Here is a 19,706-nt window from a genome sequence, read left to right as displayed (position 1 = left end):
CTCCTTTTCCTCCTCTAAGACCTTGTTGACCACTTGCCTGATCTTCTCAGCCAACATTTTATTGTGTTGACTGTAGCGGGCCTCCTTCTCCTCCTCTAAGACCTTGTTGGCCACTAGCCTGATCTTCTCAGCCAACATTCTATTGTTTTGACTATGCAGGGTCTCTTTTTCCTCCAGCAGGGTCTCATTCTCAGCCAGGAGCCAGTCTTTCTCATCCACCACCTGCTGCAGCCTCTCCTCCGGAGCTTTGAGCTTCTCCATCCCCCTGCCATCTCCTTTCCGGAGGCCCTGCCTTTGTGTTTCAGCCGGCTCTCCAATGGCAATGTCCAGCTTTGCAGACAGACTCTCATTTTTGTTCTGGAGTTCTGCATTGTCTCGTTCACTGCCAACCAGCTCAGCCTTCAGCTGGACCGCTTCTTGTCCGAAGTCCCCGTCTGAGGAGGCCTCAGTCTTCTTCTGTCTTTCTTCCTTCAACAGTCCAGCAGCCATCTGGAGATTCTCCAGTATGGATTTTTTCATCATTAGTTCTTCTTCAATATTCATCAATTCAAAGCTGTTGCAACCATTTTTCAGCTTTAACATTTTCTCATGTGCCTTCACGAGTTTACTGATACAATACTGCAGCTTTAGAATCTCATGAGCAGTGTCAGGCTTAGGAGCCATGGGAGGACCCCTTCCAAACCAATTTCTGCTTCTGCCTCTTTGTGCCATTTCTGTAACTTTCGTAAAAATATACCTACTTATAATGTTGGCTACTGTGCTAGCTGGTGCTATGTCCTTGCAGGTGAACAGTCAAAATATTTGTGTTTATCCAACGTGACCTCTTTTCACTTAAAAGGTACAAAGTTCAGTTGCAGACATCTTCTGACAGCAATGTTTCATTTTAGGGATTAAAGCGTGCAGACTTCTTGTGACATCATCATTGACTTTGATCTAATGGCTTTGATCCCTAAGATGAAAATCTTAGCGATCAAAGCCATTAGATCAAAGTCACACCTAGTAATGTCATAACCAGTGTTTGTGTTGGATGTATTTTTTTCTTGTAATAACTAGTTACTGGACATTATTTAGCTCAATATATTTTTGGCAAACTGGTATTACGAGAATGGATCAAACATCTGATTAGACTATTGGAACGCTTTTAAATTATGTGCTTTATTGCACTGAAAAGTCCATAACTATTATAATATTGCTAGGGTACGGTGAGCCATTACTTCATTTTTTGTTGTTACAAGCTATTTTTAAGGACCTCACCATTTTCCCAGACATGTGATGTATTATCGTCCAGACCTACCTAACTGGAGGATCCGGCTCCAAGGTTCTACAGAAAGACCTCCAACACTTCCTCTTCATGTCTTTTATAGTCTTCCTGGTCCTCGCCCTACAGAATTTAAAATGAATACTGTTTTCCCGAGCAGGACGCCTGCACTAAATCTTAAGAGCTTTTTTTTCTTCTTCTTTCACTGCCTTGTCACAGTCTCTAGTCCACCACGGAACCATTACTCCATCCTTTGGGACTCCTTTACATGGGATTGTCCTTAAAGCCACATCAAGAATGACTTTAGTCAAGGAACCATTAAACTCATCAACAGAACCTATTCATCACTGTTAATATCTCCTAACCCATTTCCAATTTCTTCTCCAAACTTACCAAATTCTGCTCTTGAAAAGTCAAACCTTTTACCAAGTCCCCCTGAAGCACTACGAAGGATCTTCAAACTGGCTTGAAACAGGAAAGTGGTCACTTCCCATTGAATGTTCCCCAGGACATCCCATCCACCCACACTGGCCAGGTCTGGAGGGGCAAGGGTTAAATCAAGGCAGGACCTTTTAATTGAAGTAATATCAAATCTAGTAGATCTGCAATCATTCATAACTATTAGTCAACAATTATCTAACATCTCTTCAATTACAGCACCACTCCCGTCCCTTGACTGACATCCCCACAGGGGACTGGGAGTGTTAAAGTTTCCCCCCCACATCACAGGGGAAGTCATCTTTTTCAGTCGCTCTTCAAGTTCAGACAATAATAAAGGTTTGCAGGGGTTGTAAAAGTTGATCAAACTTCATTTTCCTTGCTGAGTCCACACATCAACAACTAGACACTCAAATGGCAATTCATACTCACAGACTTTCTATTGGAGGCCTGTCTTAACAAAAGTTCCCCCCCGAATGGTCAGCCCTGTCTTTCTGCAGGCAGATGTTCCCTGGAATTACAAAATCCGGATGTGGTTTTAACCAAGTCTCCTGTACACATAAAAAATCTGCTTTATCATCAAAATCTCTGACTTGTTTCTTAAGTTCCTGTCCGTTAGCTATTAGACTTCTTGTGTTCCACTGGAGGATGCAGACCATTATGAAAAATTTAAACGTCCTCAATTTCATCAATGAAGTCAGCATCATCCATGTCTTTGCCTTCCTCGTCCTCTGTCAGACCGGCTGCTGGACTTGTGGACTGACACCCTGACTCCCCTTCATATCAGCATGAAGTGTCTGTGTGGGGGTCATTCTTTACTCCTAGAACTCTTCCTGCTGCTTCAGCCGCAAACTGAATTACATCTGACCTTGATTTCTTTTCCCGAGCACCATAGATAACATCAACCATGAAAACAAGGAGGGCCTCCATGTCGAGCACCGCTTCCTGCCGAGAGAGAACATGAGGATGTTGCTGCCCAGGCACCACCGGCGTTCTCCCTGCAGGACCTGAGGCTCCAGGCCTTTCCACTTTCTGTAAAGCTTCTGCAGAAGATAGTCTCTGCTGGTCTCTCACCTCCTGAACCCGTTTGCTTTCAGAACATGTCCACACTTCTTAAATGAAGCCATGTGACTCCCTCCACAGTTACAACACTCAGAAATCAGTTCTTCACATTTCACCACATCATGATCTCCTCCACACTTTGCACACCACCTGTTCTCTCTGCAGGAAGCCGCCTTATGACCAAATCTCTGGTAATCTCTGGAAAACCACCTCATTTAGTGCTGATAAGGCTCAGATGTCCATCGTCTAGCAGCCATTGTCAAAGTCAGGAGGAACTTAAATGACTGAACCAAAAACGTGTTGCATTGAGCAGCTCGTTTATTATCATATTCAAGTGAACTTAAAACATGCCAACTTATCTCGCATAGAATAATCACAGAAATGTCAACCTTTCAGTGATAAGGAAATACTATTGAAATACCTTTATATATAAAACAAAAAAAAAAAGGGTGTGGAGGGGTTTTGATAAAAATGCACATTTGTTAAAAGTAACATCATATAAATTTAGTGCGTTCTTTATTAGGATACAATTACATAAACAAACCAATAAAATAAAACTCCATTAAGGCGTGGACGGGACCTGGAACACCAGACTAATAAAACAAGACAGAGAAATCACTGTGGTTCTTATAGAACACTGGCTAACAAAAAGAATGTTTTTGTAAATTGTTTGTTTTTTCAACTGATTTAGGACAATTTAGCGCCGCTGAATCCAAAAATGATGTCCGTTTCTCTCGATCAGGTCAGGTTTTTACGCAAAGTTGTTTTGAAGAAAGTCCGATCTTCTGATTGCATCGATATGTACGTCATTATCCGTTGATTTTTCTAAATATTTCTCACCACAAATAGGTTTTTGAGAAAAAAATTGTTTTCTAAACTTCGATTTCTGTAAATTGAGTAATAGCCGTTGATAAAGCTGGATCATTTAGCTCTTTTTGGGAGAAAGGATGAGGAGCGTCATCGCTGAGAATCACTTCTTCTTCCTCAATTACTTGTTCACTGGAGGAATCTTCCTTACTAATGTCAGGAAGTTCCCCAAAGACAGGAACTGGAATTTTATCACAGTGAGCCACAGGACGATGTGCTGATTCAAGATCAGGATACTTGAGGCTCCGCCGATTCTCTCTGTTGATCCCAGTCACATCAATAGTGCAGAAGTAGCAGTGACATGATTTGTCCCTCTTCTTGTCTTGGCGCAGACACTCGGTGCAGGCCTTGCATACCATGTGTGACGCCCAAGCTTGGTCTTGATCACCAAGCTTAATACCAAATGGTAAATGGACTCACTTATATAGCGCCTTTTCGCTGACTCCACCGTGCTTTACATGGTTCATCACATTCACCCATACATTCACACACCATGCAAGGTGCTGTCACTCCAATGGAGGAAGTTTCGCATTCAGTATCTTGCTCAAGGACACTTCCGCATGGAGGCACGCAGAGATGGGAATTGAGTCTGCAACCTTCCGATTGGGAGACCAACCAAGCTATCCCGCCATGCATACCAAAATAAGCATGGTAAGCATGTTTTATGAAACTTGTGACTGGATTTCTGTTAGGAACAACAGTGGATTCACCGCGGATGTTGCAGAAAATGTCGGGTTTGTTTTTGCAAGATCTTCTAGTCGAAGCCATTCTATTCACCTGTAACATGAAAAATACCACTTAGTTATCAATTGGTGCATCCAAACTCTTCAGAGTTCCCTTATTTCAAGAAATAAGAAACATTTTTGTATCAGAAAAAGCAAAAATAGTTGAAGATGCAAACACAAACGTCAAAAAACATGTAACTGGCTTAGTTAAAAAAGTTGACCTGATTGAGCAAAACTAATGTTATTTTTGGATTCAGCACATCAGAATTACTCTAAATCAGTTGAAAAAACCCAGACAAGTTTTTGGCTGCTGACCAGTGTAATCTTACATTTTCCACAAATTCTACATGAGAAGTGGTCACTGTGCAGTTTCTGTGTTACGCCGACATGTTTCCTCTTCTTCAAACGTTCCCACAAGCTACTGCAACAAGAGTTTCTCACTTTCCCCGCACATCTTTTGTTTTTCTCACGTCAAACCTCGGATGAGTTCAAGTTAAATCTCACCACCGGCTGCTTTATTTGCAGTGTGGATTTTCATGTGTCTTTTCAAAAGTAAGTTTCTTGCAAACCTTTTCCCACAATCGTCGCAGCCAAACGGCTTTTCTTCAGTGTGGACACTCATGTGCACTTTCATTTGTGACTTCTGTTTGAATTTTTTCCCACAGGTGTCACATTGGAAGGGCTTCTCTCCTGTGTGGACCCTCATGTGCTGGTCCAGGTTAGTTTTTACTGAGAAGCCTTTGCCACAGCTGCTGCAGCTGAAGGGCTTCTCTCCCGTGTGGACGCTCATGTGTTTCTGTAGGTTTTTTTTGAGAGTGAATTTTTTATGGCAAACATCACAGTCGAAAGGTTTTTCTCCCGTGTGGACCCTCATGTGTGATTTCAAATACGACTCAAACTTAAATGTCTTGCCACAATCATCACAACTGAAGGGCGTCACTTTGGTGTGGACTCTCATGTGTGACTTCAGGTACGACTTCTGCATGAATTTCTTCCCACAAACAGCACAGTCGAACGGCTTCTCTCCGGTGTGGAGTCTCATGTGTGCCTTCATGTGCGAGTGCTGTTTAAATTTTTTCCCACACGTGTCACAGTCGAATGGCCTTTCTCCCGTGTGGTTTCTCATGTGCAAGGCAAGGTTTGTTTTAACTGAAAATCCTCGTCCGCAAAAGCTGCAACTGAAGGGTTTCTCTCCCGTGTGGACGCTCATGTGTGCTTTCACATGTGACTTCAGTTTAAATTTCTTCCCGCACACACCACAGCTGAAAGGCTTCTCACCTGTGTGGACCCTCATGTGCGTGCTGAGGTTGGAACTGTCCGTGAAGCCTCGACCACAGAAGCTGCAGCTGAAAGGTTTCTCTCCCGTGTGGATTCTCATGTGCACCTTCAGTTGTGAGCTCTGCCGGAATGTTTTCCCACAATCTCCACACACAAATGGCTTTTCTTGCTTGTGAGCAGGCTGCTTGGACATGTAGTGCTTGACACACAGAGAACAGCCTTCCTCAGAGTGTGATAAATCATGCCCATCATCATCACCATTGGAATCTTCTTCATCTTCATCCTCCTCACTGACGTCAGTCTCAGAGAAGTCTGAATCCTCCTCATCAGTGTTTGGTTGAAAATGACCGCTGACAAAATCTGGTCCTCCGCAAGGTTCTCCATCACTTTCTGATTTAACCTGCGTGAATGAACTGCTGCTGGAGGGCTCTTCCTCCTTCACGGTTTCAGTTTGGATGCAATGAAGCTCTTCCTCCTCATCTTCACTTTTCACAGTAACAATTGAAAACCAGGTAGCATCCTCCTCTGAGTCGCTGAGCTGCTCTGCGCGCTGACTTTCATTTTGCTCCTTCAGTTCCTCCTTCATGTGCAGCAGCTTTGAGTCCTGCTGGTCCAGAGTGGAGCTCCAGTCCTGGAGATCTTCTTCTTTAACCACCACCAGCCTCTGGATGCCTGCAGCTGACTGGTGAAGCTGTACTGACTGAGGCTCCTCTTCATCTTCACATTTTACACACACAGTGGACAATGCAGTGACACCCTCCTCTTCCTCCTCCTCTTCTTCCTCCTCCTTCATGAGGGTGAGCTCTGGGTCTGACTGCTCCAGCTCTTCTTTCATCGCCACCAGATGCTGGACAGGTCCGGGCAACACTGGAACACATGAAAAGGTTTAAAGTAAAACTTTATGATATCATTGGCTTTATTCCAAAGAACACATAGAGCAAAGAAATGTTCTGCAGTACTGCAGACCAGTGGAGTGAAGGCGTTTTCAAAAACTCTCCTTCACAGAATAAACGTGATGTTGCAGCTACCTCACTGGCAATAAAGGTTGCTCGCTATTATTGAAGTGCCCCTGATTCCTTGACTTGAGTCTCAGTTATGTTCGCTAGTGTTACTAAAGCAGTGCAATCCCCATGTAAGAAATGAGAAATATGAATCACCTCTTTAGAAAAATTAGGTATTACTTAACTCAGACTGCTTTAATTGTCATATGATATGGATGGATCGGTAGATAGGTAGATAGCTATAGTACTGCACATCATACAGCAGCAGCTACAGCTCATAGTGACAGTCAGTGCAACAATGCAAGCGCAGCAGCACAAATTCACAGCTTAAGATGACAAAAGCATTCAGAAGGACATCACTTTTTGACTCGATCATCTAAAGAAGTCCATGAATCTTCTGCACTGCTTTATCCAGTCGTAAAGCACCTTGAGACTCATGTCGGTGAAAGGTACTATAGAAATAAACTTCTCTTCAAGTCTATGCAGGGTTGCAAAGCGCTGCAGCCAAAGGAAGAGTACAGCCTGGACAGTTCTCCAATCTATCACAGGGAAATGCAGAGACAGACAAAGTGGCACACAGGAAGAACATGCAAACTCCACATATTTGAACCCACATGAACAAATCTTCATCATGGCTTTTAAACCAACAAGGCACAGTAAATATTCAAAAGTAAAAAGTAACTTTCCAGTTCCTTGGGGGGGAAAAGGCAGATACATATTTGAGGAGCATTTGCTTCATAATATCCCAAAACTACAGCTGTAGTGCATCTTAATCCTAAAATGGACCTTGGATAACTTGAATCTGCGCTCATAATGGCATCACTTCTTTGGAATATTCGAATTATAACATCTCGGTTCGCCTCAACGTTGCAATTCAGTCAATTTTCATGAGAATGAATAAAACATCACGCTGTAGTTCATTGAGATTAACCCTACACTGTGTCGGATCTGTGTGTGTACGGATCATTGAACAAGTCAATATATAAAAGCAACGTCAATACTAACATGTCACCCCGCGTGCAGCCATGCAGGAACCTGGACTCGGGGTAGCTGGGCGCTGCCCCCGGGTTTACCCCCCGGGATATCCTCTTAAACGAGGTTTTAATCCCTCCACTCCACCGGATTCTCAACACCGGGGCAACGGGAATCCGGCTTCCGGTTTCCGGTTCGTGCATTAACATGACCGCGCGCATGCGCACTCCCCCCTGCAGTTGTCTGTGTTGACAAACGTGAACGATGCAGATCTCGATCCCGGATTGTGGAATTAAAATGTAACTTCACTGGATTTCGTCAACATGTTTCAGGCGTGAAGCCGGTGAGCTCTCCACCGTCACACCTCAGTGGCTGCAGACTGCGTGACAGTGAATTTATACTCATGCTCGCCGAGTTAGCATGTAGCCGCGTAGCTTAGCTGCTTTACAAAGTTAGCTGTCTGGATTAGCGTCTGCAGGAATGAACATTCTTTCTAACAACCAGCTGATTCAAGCACCCAGACTCCTCCTCGGTAATCTCCAGCGAGTAAAGACAAACATTTTGTGTCCAGTTGGTGTTCTCTTCAGGCTTCGGGTTAATAACTTTTAAAAGCCTTCTCTAAACTCCTGCTTCACCTTCTCACTCATTTGGGAACAATTTCACTTTACGTGATTTTAATGTTCGAAGGAGACACTTCGGCAGAATAAGGTGCCTGTGCATGCCTGTTGCAGCAGTCCACATGTAGTCTGCATTTTATTTTAATTATACTATATGAACCCCCCTTGGGGAAATTCAACCATTCTTAACATGAATCAGACTGAGTGTTGGCATCGGGCTGGTTTTTCAATGGTGTGGAGATGAGTCTACATTATTCTTAGCACAGCCCACCTGGTTGTTTCCAACCACTAAGGAATACATCATTCATGTCCTCATCTGTATGTAGTCTGAAGCAAAACTCCAGAAGCGCTGCCAGACATCCAACCTGAACCTTCAGGTGGTGCAGCCCACTCTGGTATGCCTGAGAAAACCAGTTTGACCTGATTTCCCTCCTGCGTCACGTGAGCCGGACGGTTGAGCAGGCTGGATGAATGTGGCCTGGATGAATGTGGCCTGTCATGCTCCCTGCCAGAGCTCTCCAGGTTTCACCAGGCCTCCGTCTGGACCTGACCCAGACCAGTCCTGCGCTTGTTTGGCTTCTCCCCCCTTCAAGTGCCAACAGCAACACCTGTCAGGCCTGCTTTCACCCAGGCTGCCATCCTCCGGATCAGTTTCCTGAACAGCTTCGTGGTTACTGTTAATTCTCTGCTTGGCCCACGTCCCAGCAGAGACTTCATTGACTTAACATCCATCTGGCTTGGTCTGTTAAGATTCTGGATAAGATCACTACAAACCCTGAGCACCTTTGTGCAATAACTAATGTTTGTAGAGCAAGCGAAGCTTGTAAATATTTAAAGGAGGCAATGCAGGCTGTCTCGTCTCATATTTCCTGCAATGTCCCAAGCACTGACCTGCTTTTTATAGTCTGGCTTTTCTGTGGCGCTATTGATTTTTAGTTTCAGTAGTATTTTCCTTGTGGTTTATTCCATTCTACCTTGTCATAACATATTGACATTTTAACTATGTCCTAATAGTGTTTTTAAACCCCAATTGATTGAATTGTCTTCTACTCGCTTTTCATGCAACATCCAAGGGTTTCCCTCTGGAACGACAGACTTTTATAATGTGCATTGTATAAAACACCTTTAAAACATTGTGTTTCTGTCCTTCAGGCTGAAAGGAAACCATGCTGAAATGGTTTTCCGGTGAAGAGGGAGAGCCCGGTTCTGGAGTAAGTATAAATCTACATACAGTCATTCTCTAATGTCGGATTTACAGCTTTGGCATTTTCCAGTTATTCTCCAAGTGTTTTGACTACTTGTCAACATTTGTTTGGCTATGTGTGTGTATGTTTTACTTCAAATGGCAGACATCTTTTATTCTTTCCAGCTGTTTTGATAATGTCATTGTGTACTCTGCTGTTACAGTCAATTAGCAAATGCAGATATGAATGACTTTTGAACATACAATAGAAAAAACCAGAGAACTTTAATTTGTCATTTATATTATTGTGACATTTTAATATTTTTTGGCTGATAGCATTTGGCAGTCAATTGATCATGTGAATTAGAACAAATATTGTCTATCAATTCTCCAATGACTGTTCACTCTTTGAAGACGTTCATTTATTTCTAGTTACTGCTGTTGTGCCACTTTGTCTGCAGCACTAAAGCCTCATTTCAGCTTAAATCTCACAGCCCACATCCTAACGTAAAGAAAGTATTTTTGTCCATCATCACTATCAGAATAGAAAAGGCAAAGTATTTCAATGCCACAGTCATTACTGACAAAATCTCTCTTAAAGTGTTTTATTTAATATATTTCTGGTCCATCGGGCTCGTCGGGGGAAACCAAGTGAAGCTCAGCAGAGCTGGTCACGTCCAGATAAAGTTGAATGAGGTGGACTGCTGAGCGCAGGGCTTTAACTCACACAATCACAGTTTGTTGTCACTTCCTGCTCCATCTTAAATCCCCTTTCATCCCTGGATACTTACATTTCTTTTCCCCGTATGAACTCACCAGAATAACAAGCTTTGAGGTTCTGCTCACTTTGTTCAGTTTACTTTTTGGTAACCTTTCTTTTTTTCTTTTTTTTCAAACTCTGCTCAGATATTTAACTGAACATTTGGAATTAGGAGTAGCTTTTTGTTGCTCTCGGATCGGCCTTTGTTCATATTGTTCACACAGTTTTCTCAGTGTAGCTTCAGTGTGACACATTAGGTGTTAGTTGGTTTAATCTCTGATTCGCTCCTGAAGGTCAACTGAATGTACGTCGATTAGCTGGAGGAAGACAGTGTATAGTCTGAATGTCACTTCTTAAAGGAGGTATATTTGTGCCTCAATGAGCACAAGAAGAAGTAACAACAAAATAGTGGAGATAAACTGAGCTCATGCAGAAAGATTCTTTAAATCCGCTAATGCTAATCACAGCTACTGTACGGACTGATGCTCATGTTTCTGTCACTGCCTGTAGGATGGAGTTTGTTCAGGATTATAGAGCTGCTCCTCTTCCTCCAGGAAGTTTAGTGAAATAGTAACTAATGTTAACGGTGAATGCAGTGAGACAACTGTTTCCTGTGTCAAACTATGACAAATAGAAGTTGTGGCGAAAACTCAAAACCTTTAGTGTCTGTAACCGAGTTGCTTATTTCATAATTGTAATCTATTACTTGCATGTTACTTCTAAAGGTAATGGAGTAAGTGTTATACCCATCACTACTTCTTGTCAGTGTTTGTCGCCGGGAAGCCTGTAAACTCTGTGAACAAAAACCTGCGATTACCTGTCAGCCGACGGGATATTTAATATTTAAGCACATATAACACAGTGTCTTCACCCCCCCCCACCCCCCCAGGGACCAGGCTCTCCCCACCATGCCGCTCAGGGCGGAGAGGTTGCCGTGGAGGAAATGGCGGAGCGGCTGACACAGACCGAGCAGCTTGTCAGTCAGCTGAAAGAGATGATCCGGGAAAAGGATGCCGCTCTGCGCTCCAAAGACGAGCAGCTGAAGGTGAAGGCCTCCGCCGGCTCCTGGGTTCTCTGGAGGGGGTTCACAGTCTGTTACCACAGCCTAGAATTATTGTATTTTAAATGTCTTTTTACTCTTTCAAATGTTATTAAAGCCGAGTGCCACTTTTAACCAGGTGCCAGCCTGGATGTGTCAAAATCAGATCTGCATGTTTAATTGAACATCATTCAATGTTTTCTTCCTGAGAGCCGCTGCTGTCGTTTGAAGCCTCCTGCTTTTGTATTTCCATGAGAGTGAGGATGTTCATCCAAAGTTGGTATGGACTGTTTGAGGTCCAGTAAAATGATAATGATAATAGTGAACTACTATTTTACAAGGTGCATGTTGATTTGGGACCTTGACTGTAACAGACTTTACATCCGTAACACGTTTTTACAGCTTCAGCAGCCTTAATCTGACAGACGTCTCTCTGCTGCTCATCCCACAAATGCTTGTTCCTTCCAAATGTGACATTTTACAAGGAAATGATGAGGCTTCCCAGCAGTATAAGAATTATCGTGAAGAGTTAGTGTCACAAAAATATTCTTTTTAACTTACATTTCCTTCCTTTTTGAGCTGTTTATCATAAAAAACATTAATTCTCATATGTAAATTATAACAAATCAAGCCGATCAAAAACAAAACATGCTGCTCACACGTCGATGTTAAGGCTTCCATTTGCTGCAGCTGCTGCGTCCATATAATCTAATTACAAGTGGTATGACCTGCTGTGGGGGTTTTTACGTTCCATTTTTGAACCACATGTTAAGTGCATACATGCTTGTCTCCTTGCTCCTTATATTACCCCACAATAGGGAAGAGTGGGGCGGTGCCTAGGTGGGGGGTCCAGGCTACTTAATTGCGGTCTGGGTCCTCCCCCGACTTTGCACCACCCACAATTTTAACCACACTTAGTCATGCAGGGTCTTGAGGGGGTAAGCCGCTTTCGGGGTTCTGCCGCTTGTCAGCGGTAGAACGCCCGGGCCCCGCTACCCCCCAATTTTAAACCGCACCATAGACACACACATCGCATCCACCTTTTCAAAACACAAAAACACACCCTTACATACATCCAACACACATATAGGGCAGGGGAAGGGCGGGAGACGTGGCTCCCCCCAGCACCTCCCGCTGGGGTCCCGCCCCGGCCCGGGGTGAGTGCGGCTGGAGTGCGGGGGGCGCGCTCCCTCGGGCGCGGCGCTTGTGGGGGGGCTGGGGTGCGGTGCTCCTTCTCCACTTGCTGTTGGATTGGTGGAGGTTGGGATACCGCGGTGGCCGGGAGGGGGCCCGGCCGGCGGCCTGAGGGTGCGAGAGTCATCACTCCCCCCCCCGTTCCGTGTGTGTGTGTGTGTGTGTGTGGGTGTGTGGGTGTGTGTGGGTGTGTGTGTGTGCGGGGTGGGTCATGGGTTGGGTTTCCCAATCAAGACCCGGGGGGAGGGGTTATGGGGCGGGTGGATTATGAGGCTCCTGGGGGTGTAGAGTTGACTGTTCTCCGACCGGGGCCTGCGCCGGGCTTCGCTTTCCTGGGTCTGGGGGCGGGGCTGGTCCGGGGCGCGGCGGCTGGGGCCGTCTCTGCCTTACTGGGTTGGGGGGGGCGGTGGGTGGGCCTGTTCCCGGGGGTGCGGTGGGACTCGCCGCCGGGGTTGGGGGGGCTCTCGGCCCGCTCGGCCCGGGGGCCCTGCTCCGGCCTTTTCTCGGCTTGGCGGCTTGGGTCGGGGCCTGGGGCCCTGTGCCCTTTGTCCTTCTCTTGTGGGCCCCTCTTGCCTGGGGGGGATTCCTCTCTGCATTCTCCGTCGGGTGCTTTTTGGGCGGGGGCGGGGCTCTCTGGGGTGGTTCGCTGGGGTCTCCCCGGGCCTGGGGGGCTTCTGTCTGCCGGGGTGGCGGTGTCCGGGCGCGGTGGCCTCGGACCCCGGGGTGTCACCACGGGTCCCCCCACAACAGTTCTGGCCACACCCAGTGGACAAGCCACACACACTCACATACACGCACACACACACACTTTCACTCCTCACGAAAGGTGCTTCTGAAGTTGCTTGTTGTCTGTCATCATTTGCTCAAACTTTAAAAATCATGTTCCTCTTTTGTTGTTGCCTCTTTGTTATTTCATGTTCCTGCTTCACGTTACTGTCTAGATAGAGCTGCTCAGGCTGGTTAATCTAGGAAATCATCTTACTGTCTAGATAGAGCTGCTCAGGCTGGTTCAATCTAATAACAGTTGGAAAGTATTTGGATGAGTGTGATTATTGCAAATAATATATGTAGCACAACAAGGACATTGTATGTTATCCCCTTCCCCCCACCCCCCTCCCCCCTCCCCCCTCGACTTTCTTCTCTCTCTTCTCTTCTCTCTCTCTTTGTGCGTTCCCCCCCGGTCGTGTACGGCAGCCATGCCAGCTTCTGACGGAGAAGGCAACAGGAGGAGACTCCAGGTCTCTCCCTGTTGCAAGACCAAAAACTGTTCTGACTCCGAAGGCTCTCAATCACATCATATTGTTGGCCCAAGCTGCCGAACAGGACAAGGGCAGACTTTTTAAAAAAAAAAAAAAAAAAAAAAAAAAAAAAAAAAAAAAAAAGTGCATACATGCTTGTCTGACTAAGTCCAGCACAGCGAGTCACATGAGCTACTCTGAAAGGGATTCTCCTCCTGTTGGAAAAAAAAAAAAATCCTTATCGCGTTAAATGTTGAACCCTCAGGCCAAAGTCTGCTTCCTGATAATAAAGATGGGAATGTTAGGTTACAATAAAACCTCTGGAATCAGTGTTTGGCAGAAGAAAATCCAACATGAACTGGTCCAGTCAGAGGCTCTCCGCCGCGGTGACGACACCTGAACTTGTTGCTTGTGGCTCAGGTGGGGAAGGAGGCGTGCGAGGCCAAACTGTCCAAGTTGCGTCTCCAGAACAAAGCCAAGGTGACCTCCCTCATGTCACAGCTGGAGGAGCTGAAGAATCAGCAGGGGGGTCCCGGCACGCCAACACACACCAAGAAGGTGCACACACACTCACATGCACACCCTCAGACTTGATTCATGTCGCTACTGGGTTCTTTGGTGTTTAGATAAGATAGGAGGAGGTGAATACAGGTTGATCACACCAGGTGACGCATGAATAAATAAATCACCATGAATTCAAAACATTTGTTTCACATAGATGTAGTGCATCCTTTTTGCCAGCAGGTGGCTCTTATGTACTGCTGCTCCACTACTTAGTGGAGGTTTAAGAAGTGACTGTTTTTGCATCTAATAGACACAAAGCACTCCTCACTTATTTGATCGTTGTACTCTTCTGTTTCTAAGACTCTGAGCTTGATCTTTTGTTGTGTTGTTTTCCTTTCAGGGTTCATCAGAGGCGGGAGACCACGCCAATCGGGGGAAGATCGTCCTTTTGAAGAAGAAGGTGGAGGAACTGGAACAGCAGCTTGCACAAAAAGATGAGGAATTGGAAAACCAGGTACAATATTTTCATATTTAACACTTACAGCAAATTAACAATTTATTTATTTTTTATTATTATTTATTACACTAGACCGCACGGTGGCACAGTGCCCGGGGCCTTTCTGTGTGGAGTTTGCATGTTCTCCCTGTTTGTGCCTGGGTTTCCTCCAGGTACTCCGGTTTCCTCCCACATTCCCAAAAAACATACACTGGGGGTACCTGAGCAAGACCTGAAAACAATTCTCTGGTGGAACCAGTATTTATTATTTTGGATCATGTGAACATTAAAAATGAATCTTGTTTGAGGGTTTTTGTTGAATGTTTTTAATGGATTAATTATACAAAAATATTTTCTCACTGTATATTCCTTACAATCAGCATTACCTGAACCAATTCCCTCCAGTTAAAAGCGTCTTTGTTACCTGGTCCTAGGGTTGCAAAGGGGCGGACAATTTCCGGACAATTTCCATGGGAAGTTAAGTTGGGGAATTTTGGAAATATTTCAAATTGGAAACTTTGTTTGGGAATTTATGGGAATTAACTGGAAATTTTGGGTAATTTAAACAAACCGTATCATATACAAACATAAATGTAAATATGTATGTTTTGTCATAAGTGAACATCTGTGTAAAATAATACAATTAAAAAACATGACATTTCAACAGATTTATTTGAGTAGAACTTTAGTTTTATTTCTTGAACAATGAACAATTATTTTAATGAACAACAAAAACATGAACATGAACTCCCCCACCCAATCAAAATGTAAAATGCCCCCCCACCCCCAAAAAAAGTCCCATTCAAAGTTCTAAATGAAAGGAGAAGAAACAGCGTCACATTTGAGGTCCCTATAATAAGCTGGTCTCTTAAATGATCAATGAAATGAAAAATAACTTACATTTAGCACCTAACTTACCAGCTAGCTAGCTACTGTATCAATACATTTTGACTACATTTTTGCAAGTTAAACAGTAATACCATTTTGAACAAATATATTTACCCCATAATATTATAAAAAACCTACTTGACTTTATATAACCTGCAGGCTCAAGTCTGTGTGGCTCCAATAGTCTTGCTTTGGGCTCAAAGGGCCTCCAGGCTTTAAGCAACCATCTGTGCATGTGTTGGAGGAGTACCGTATTTTCACGACCAAAAGGCGCACCGTACTAAAAGGCGCAGTCTCAGTTATGTGTGCCATTACTGCATTTAACACACACATAAGGCGCACCTGCTCATAGGGCGCGGGTTCCATGCCCACACTTCCCCCTTTAACGTTCTCATGGTGTCCGCGTTACAACAACACACACACACAAGCATACAAGTGTGCATATTTAAAAATAGAGCGGGAGCAAAACTGAGTTTGGTTGTGCTTTATTTAAGTATTGATTACAAAGTACTAACATTTTTTTTACCTGTAATCGTCATCAATCAAACCCATGGAACTCCTCGTCCTCTGTTTCTGAATTGAACAGCTGCGCTAAATCTCCATCAAACATACCAGGTTCATGTTCTCCACTGTCAGAGTCACCTTCTGGGCCGTGCGGCTCCTTGGAAATGAAGCTCGAACAACAGTGCCAGCAGACACGCTCGCCCAAGCATCTACAATCCATTTGCAAATTGTGGCGTAACTCGCCCGGCGCTGCCTTCCACTCTTAATGAAACTGTGGTCTCCATCGGTCATCCATCGCTCCCACGCCGCTCGCAGCCTTACTTTGAACGGCCGGTTCACACCGATGTCCAGCGGAAATGTTCAATTTTCATTTCTTCTGCTAGCGTTACTGCTTTTAGTGGAATGGTGACCGTGGAAACGCTTCTCCCACTCGTTCTTTGTGCGATGATCCACTGCTCGAGTCTTTCCTCCAACTCGGGCCACCTCGCCTTATGTCCGCGGAAACTCAGCTGCGTCTTCTTCACCTGTCGGAGCTCGTTTTCCAGCTTCCTCCACTTGCGAACCATCGATTCATTAATCTTAAATTCTCTCGCGGCTGCTCGATTTCCATGTTCCTCCGCGTAGCTGATGGCCTTCAGTTTAAACTGCTTCATAAGCGTGTCTCTTCGCCATTTTCAGGGTTGTTAAAACAACGATGTTCTGCATAACGCACATACCCGTTCATTTATATACAATCCACGCCCACACTTCCCCCTTTAACGTTCTCATGGTGTTCTCTACTACGTCCGCTTTACAACAACAACACACACCATAGGGCGCACTGCACCATAGGGCGCGCTGCACCATAGGGCGCACTGCACCATAGGGCGCACTGCACCATAGGGCGCACTGCACCATAGGGCGCACTGCACCATAGGGCGCACTGCACCATAGGGCGCACTGCACCATAGGGTGCGCCGCACATTTTGAAGAAAATCTAAGACTTTTATGTGCGCCTTATAGATGCAAAATACGGTACACGGTGCATGCAGGGGGCATGGCCTCAATAGCCCTGCAGGGGGCGTGGCCACAATAGCCCTGCAGGGGGCGTGGCCACAATAGCCCTGCAGTCAGCAGTGCTGTGTGCTTGTGATTGAGGAGTGTACTTGCATTAAATCTGGTTGTTTTAGCCAAGGTTATGCTCCAATATATTTCCCCCAACTATATTTTAGTTCCCTGTCGAGGGCCAACGTTCAATTTTGTAAACTTCTGTTTCATTCCCATAAATTCCCGTTAATTCCCATGGAAAGTTGCCAACTTTGAAAATTCACGGAATTTTGCAACGCAACTTGGTCCTGACAGCAATGTTAAAATGTCTCCCTGCAAGCATTTTTGTTGCTGCTCTTTCCCATTTTCATTTGTTTATAAATCAGTTTCTTTCAAGTTATCCCCCCATCTATCTCTCTGTCTATCCTATCCTCTCCTCTATCTCTCTGTCTATCCTATCCTCTCCTCTATCTCTCTCTCTATCCTATCCTCTCCTCTATCTCTCTCTCTATCCTATCCTCTCCTCTATCTCTCTCTCTATCCTTTCCTCTCCTCTATCTCTCTGTCTATCCTATCCTCTCCTCTATCTCTCTCTCTGTCCTATCCTCTCCTCTTATCTCTCTGTCTATCCTATCCTCTCCTCTATCTCTCTCTCTATCCTATCCTTTCCTCTCCTCTATCCCCCATCTATCTCTCTGTCTATCCTCTCCTCTATCTCTGTCTATCCTATCCTCTCCTCTATCTCTCTGTCTATCTTATCCTTTCCTATCTCTCTCTATCCTATCCTTTCCTCTCCTCTATCTCTGTCTATCCTATCCTCTCCTCTATCTCTGTCTATCCTATCCTCTCCTCGTTCTCTCTGTCTATCTTATCCTTTCCTATCTCTCTCTATCCTATCCTTTCCTCTCCTCTGTCCCCCATCTATCTCTCTGTCTATCCTCTCCTCTATCTCTCTCTCTCTATCCTATCCTTTCCTCTCCTCTACCCCCCCCCCCCCCCCACCTCTGACTCTGGGTTCTTCCTGTCAGAGGAGTTTTTCTTTCCACAGTCACAATCAATCTGCTGCTCATGAGGATTAGTTGGGTTTTTCTCTTTTCTCTGTTCAAAGCACCTCGAAATGACTGTGTTGTATTTGGTGCTATATAAATAAAGTTGAATTGAATTGAATTGCTTACATCCAGATTGCAAAGTGCCTTCCTTATAATAAATGATGTAACTTCAGCTAGATCTAATCAATGGTTTGGATTTGTTCACTCATTTACTTATCGGTCTGACCCACGCTACAGTAATGGCTGTAGTCATTATTAAAACAGACCCAACAGGGAGACAGAATAATAATGGAAGATTTACTTTACCAAGGAACTTATTTTTGTTATTTAGTGACAAAATATTAATTGCGATCAGTTATTATTACCTTTGAGAAAAGGTTGTATTTTATTATTTTTCAGTTCAAACACTATAAATGTTTTGTAAAATCTGACGAATATTTTACCTTGATATAACGATGTGACTTGCAAAACACAATTTTTTTATTACGCTTCCACTTCCAGAATCCTCTGAGAAACTTAGGATCCAGTTGTAGTTGTTGATGTTCGTCTGTAATTCGTCGTAAAAACCTTCCTGAAGGAAATTCCTTGTCAGCATTTTATTTTGGCGGGACATTCCTGGTTTGTTGACGTCTCAGCGTCACAGAACCTCCTGAAGGTTCCCGAGGCTTCGTGTCACAAGATCCCGTTTGTCCTCTAGATCTCTGCACATCTGGATTCTCTGTGGAAAAACCTTCAGTTTCACTTCATCCAGACTTTCTCCAGGATTCAAGACTCTTTCTTTGACAAAGTCTGGAGCTTTTTCAAATGTTGATATTCTGGCTGGAGCTGCCGCCATCTTGGATATCCCACAATCCCTTGGGGCAGGTTTCCCAAGATGGCGTCAGTCAGGAAACATCAACAGTTTGATGGTTTGTCTGGAAACTTCTAGACTTTATTGTGAAGGATTTAGGAACCTGCAGGTTGGAATGGGAGGAGATGTTCTGGTTTGGTTGGTTCTCTGGACAGAGACTCTCCTTTATGGAGGACATGTTAAGTAGGGATTCTGGTAGAGTAACTTGAACAGCGTTCAATCTACTCCACAAAAGTATTGCTTTCAAAATTCAACATTAGAATATTTTATATTCACACTGCATCAGTCCAGGAAAAATCTTGATTCATTCATGAATCAGTGTATATATGCTCTTAGACATGGGTAGTTTACCATGCAGCACAAGTTATTTTCTCTAATGGGAGACTTGACAACATCTGTTCTTTTCCTTGGACAACTTGCTTCCACAATTCTAAATATTCCTGGGGCGTCAATTACTTTGTGTGGCTTCGTATGCATATGAGCTAGAGAGTGATGATGACAAACTGAAGTGTTCCTAACCAGAAGCTCAATCTTGTAGAGAAAAGAGCAGGAGGCGCGGCGGCAGCGAGGCGAAGAGATGGACGCTATGCTGACGGAGAGGGACAAAAAGCTGGCTGAAAAGGAAGCTTATATCGTCCACCTGCAGACCGCGTTGGCTGGAGATCAACCTGTTCCACCTGCACCACAACAAACGGTAATGTCTAAACGCACGCCTTCACCTGGACTTTACCGCCTCCCGACTGCCACTCATCCCGAG

The 19,706-nt window shown here is 44.6% G+C and overlaps 2 protein-coding genes across 3 annotated transcripts in view; one reads left to right on the top strand and one right to left on the bottom strand.

The window, feature by feature from the left end:
* Positions 1 to 3,060: 3,060 nt before the first annotated feature.
* Positions 3,061 to 7,783, bottom strand: LOC308106820 (uncharacterized protein). Its single transcript, XM_080458792.1, has 2 exons — positions 7,635 to 7,783; positions 3,061 to 6,495 (listed from the first exon to the last, which is right to left on the bottom strand). Exons 1-2 carry the CDS (start codon positions 7,654 to 7,656, stop codon positions 4,844 to 4,846), a joined length of 1,674 nt encoding a protein of 557 aa, XP_080314918.1. The 5' UTR covers positions 7,657 to 7,783; the 3' UTR covers positions 3,061 to 4,843.
* Positions 7,784 to 7,829: 46 nt separating this feature from the next.
* Positions 7,830 to 19,706, top strand: part of LOC308106733 (uncharacterized protein) — a 56,739-nt gene continuing 44,862 nt past the window's right edge. Inside the window, exons 1-6 of one of the 2 annotated variants that reach the window (XM_080458640.1) lie at positions 7,830 to 7,944; positions 9,371 to 9,429; positions 11,051 to 11,206; positions 14,053 to 14,190; positions 14,537 to 14,650; positions 19,488 to 19,643. In XM_080458640.1, coding sequence (XP_080314766.1) covers positions 9,385 to 9,429; positions 11,051 to 11,206; positions 14,053 to 14,190; positions 14,537 to 14,650; positions 19,488 to 19,643 — 609 coding nt within the window. In that variant the 5' untranslated portion in view covers positions 7,830 to 7,944; positions 9,371 to 9,384. The remainder of the gene's footprint in view (positions 7,945 to 9,370; positions 9,430 to 11,050; positions 11,207 to 14,052; positions 14,191 to 14,536; positions 14,651 to 19,487; positions 19,644 to 19,706) is intronic. The other variant, XM_080458642.1, reaches the window with a different exon arrangement.

The sequence above is a fragment of the Lipophrys pholis genome (genome assembly GCF_963383615.2).
Source record: "Lipophrys pholis genome assembly, chromosome: 2".
NCBI classification, from domain to species: domain Eukaryota; kingdom Metazoa; phylum Chordata; class Actinopteri; order Blenniiformes; family Blenniidae; genus Lipophrys; species Lipophrys pholis.
This window is presented reverse-complemented; position numbering and strand designations above follow the sequence as displayed.

Bases quoted from the DNA above. Each gene is read 5' to 3' on its own strand.
- LOC308106820 (XM_080458792.1), bottom strand. From the start codon at position 7,656: ATGGCTGCACGCGGGGTGACAT. The intron at 6,496-7,634 runs GTTAGTATTGAC...CATGTGTTCCAG, and splicing joins GGCTGCACGCGGGGTGACAT to TGTTGCCCGGACCTGTCCAG.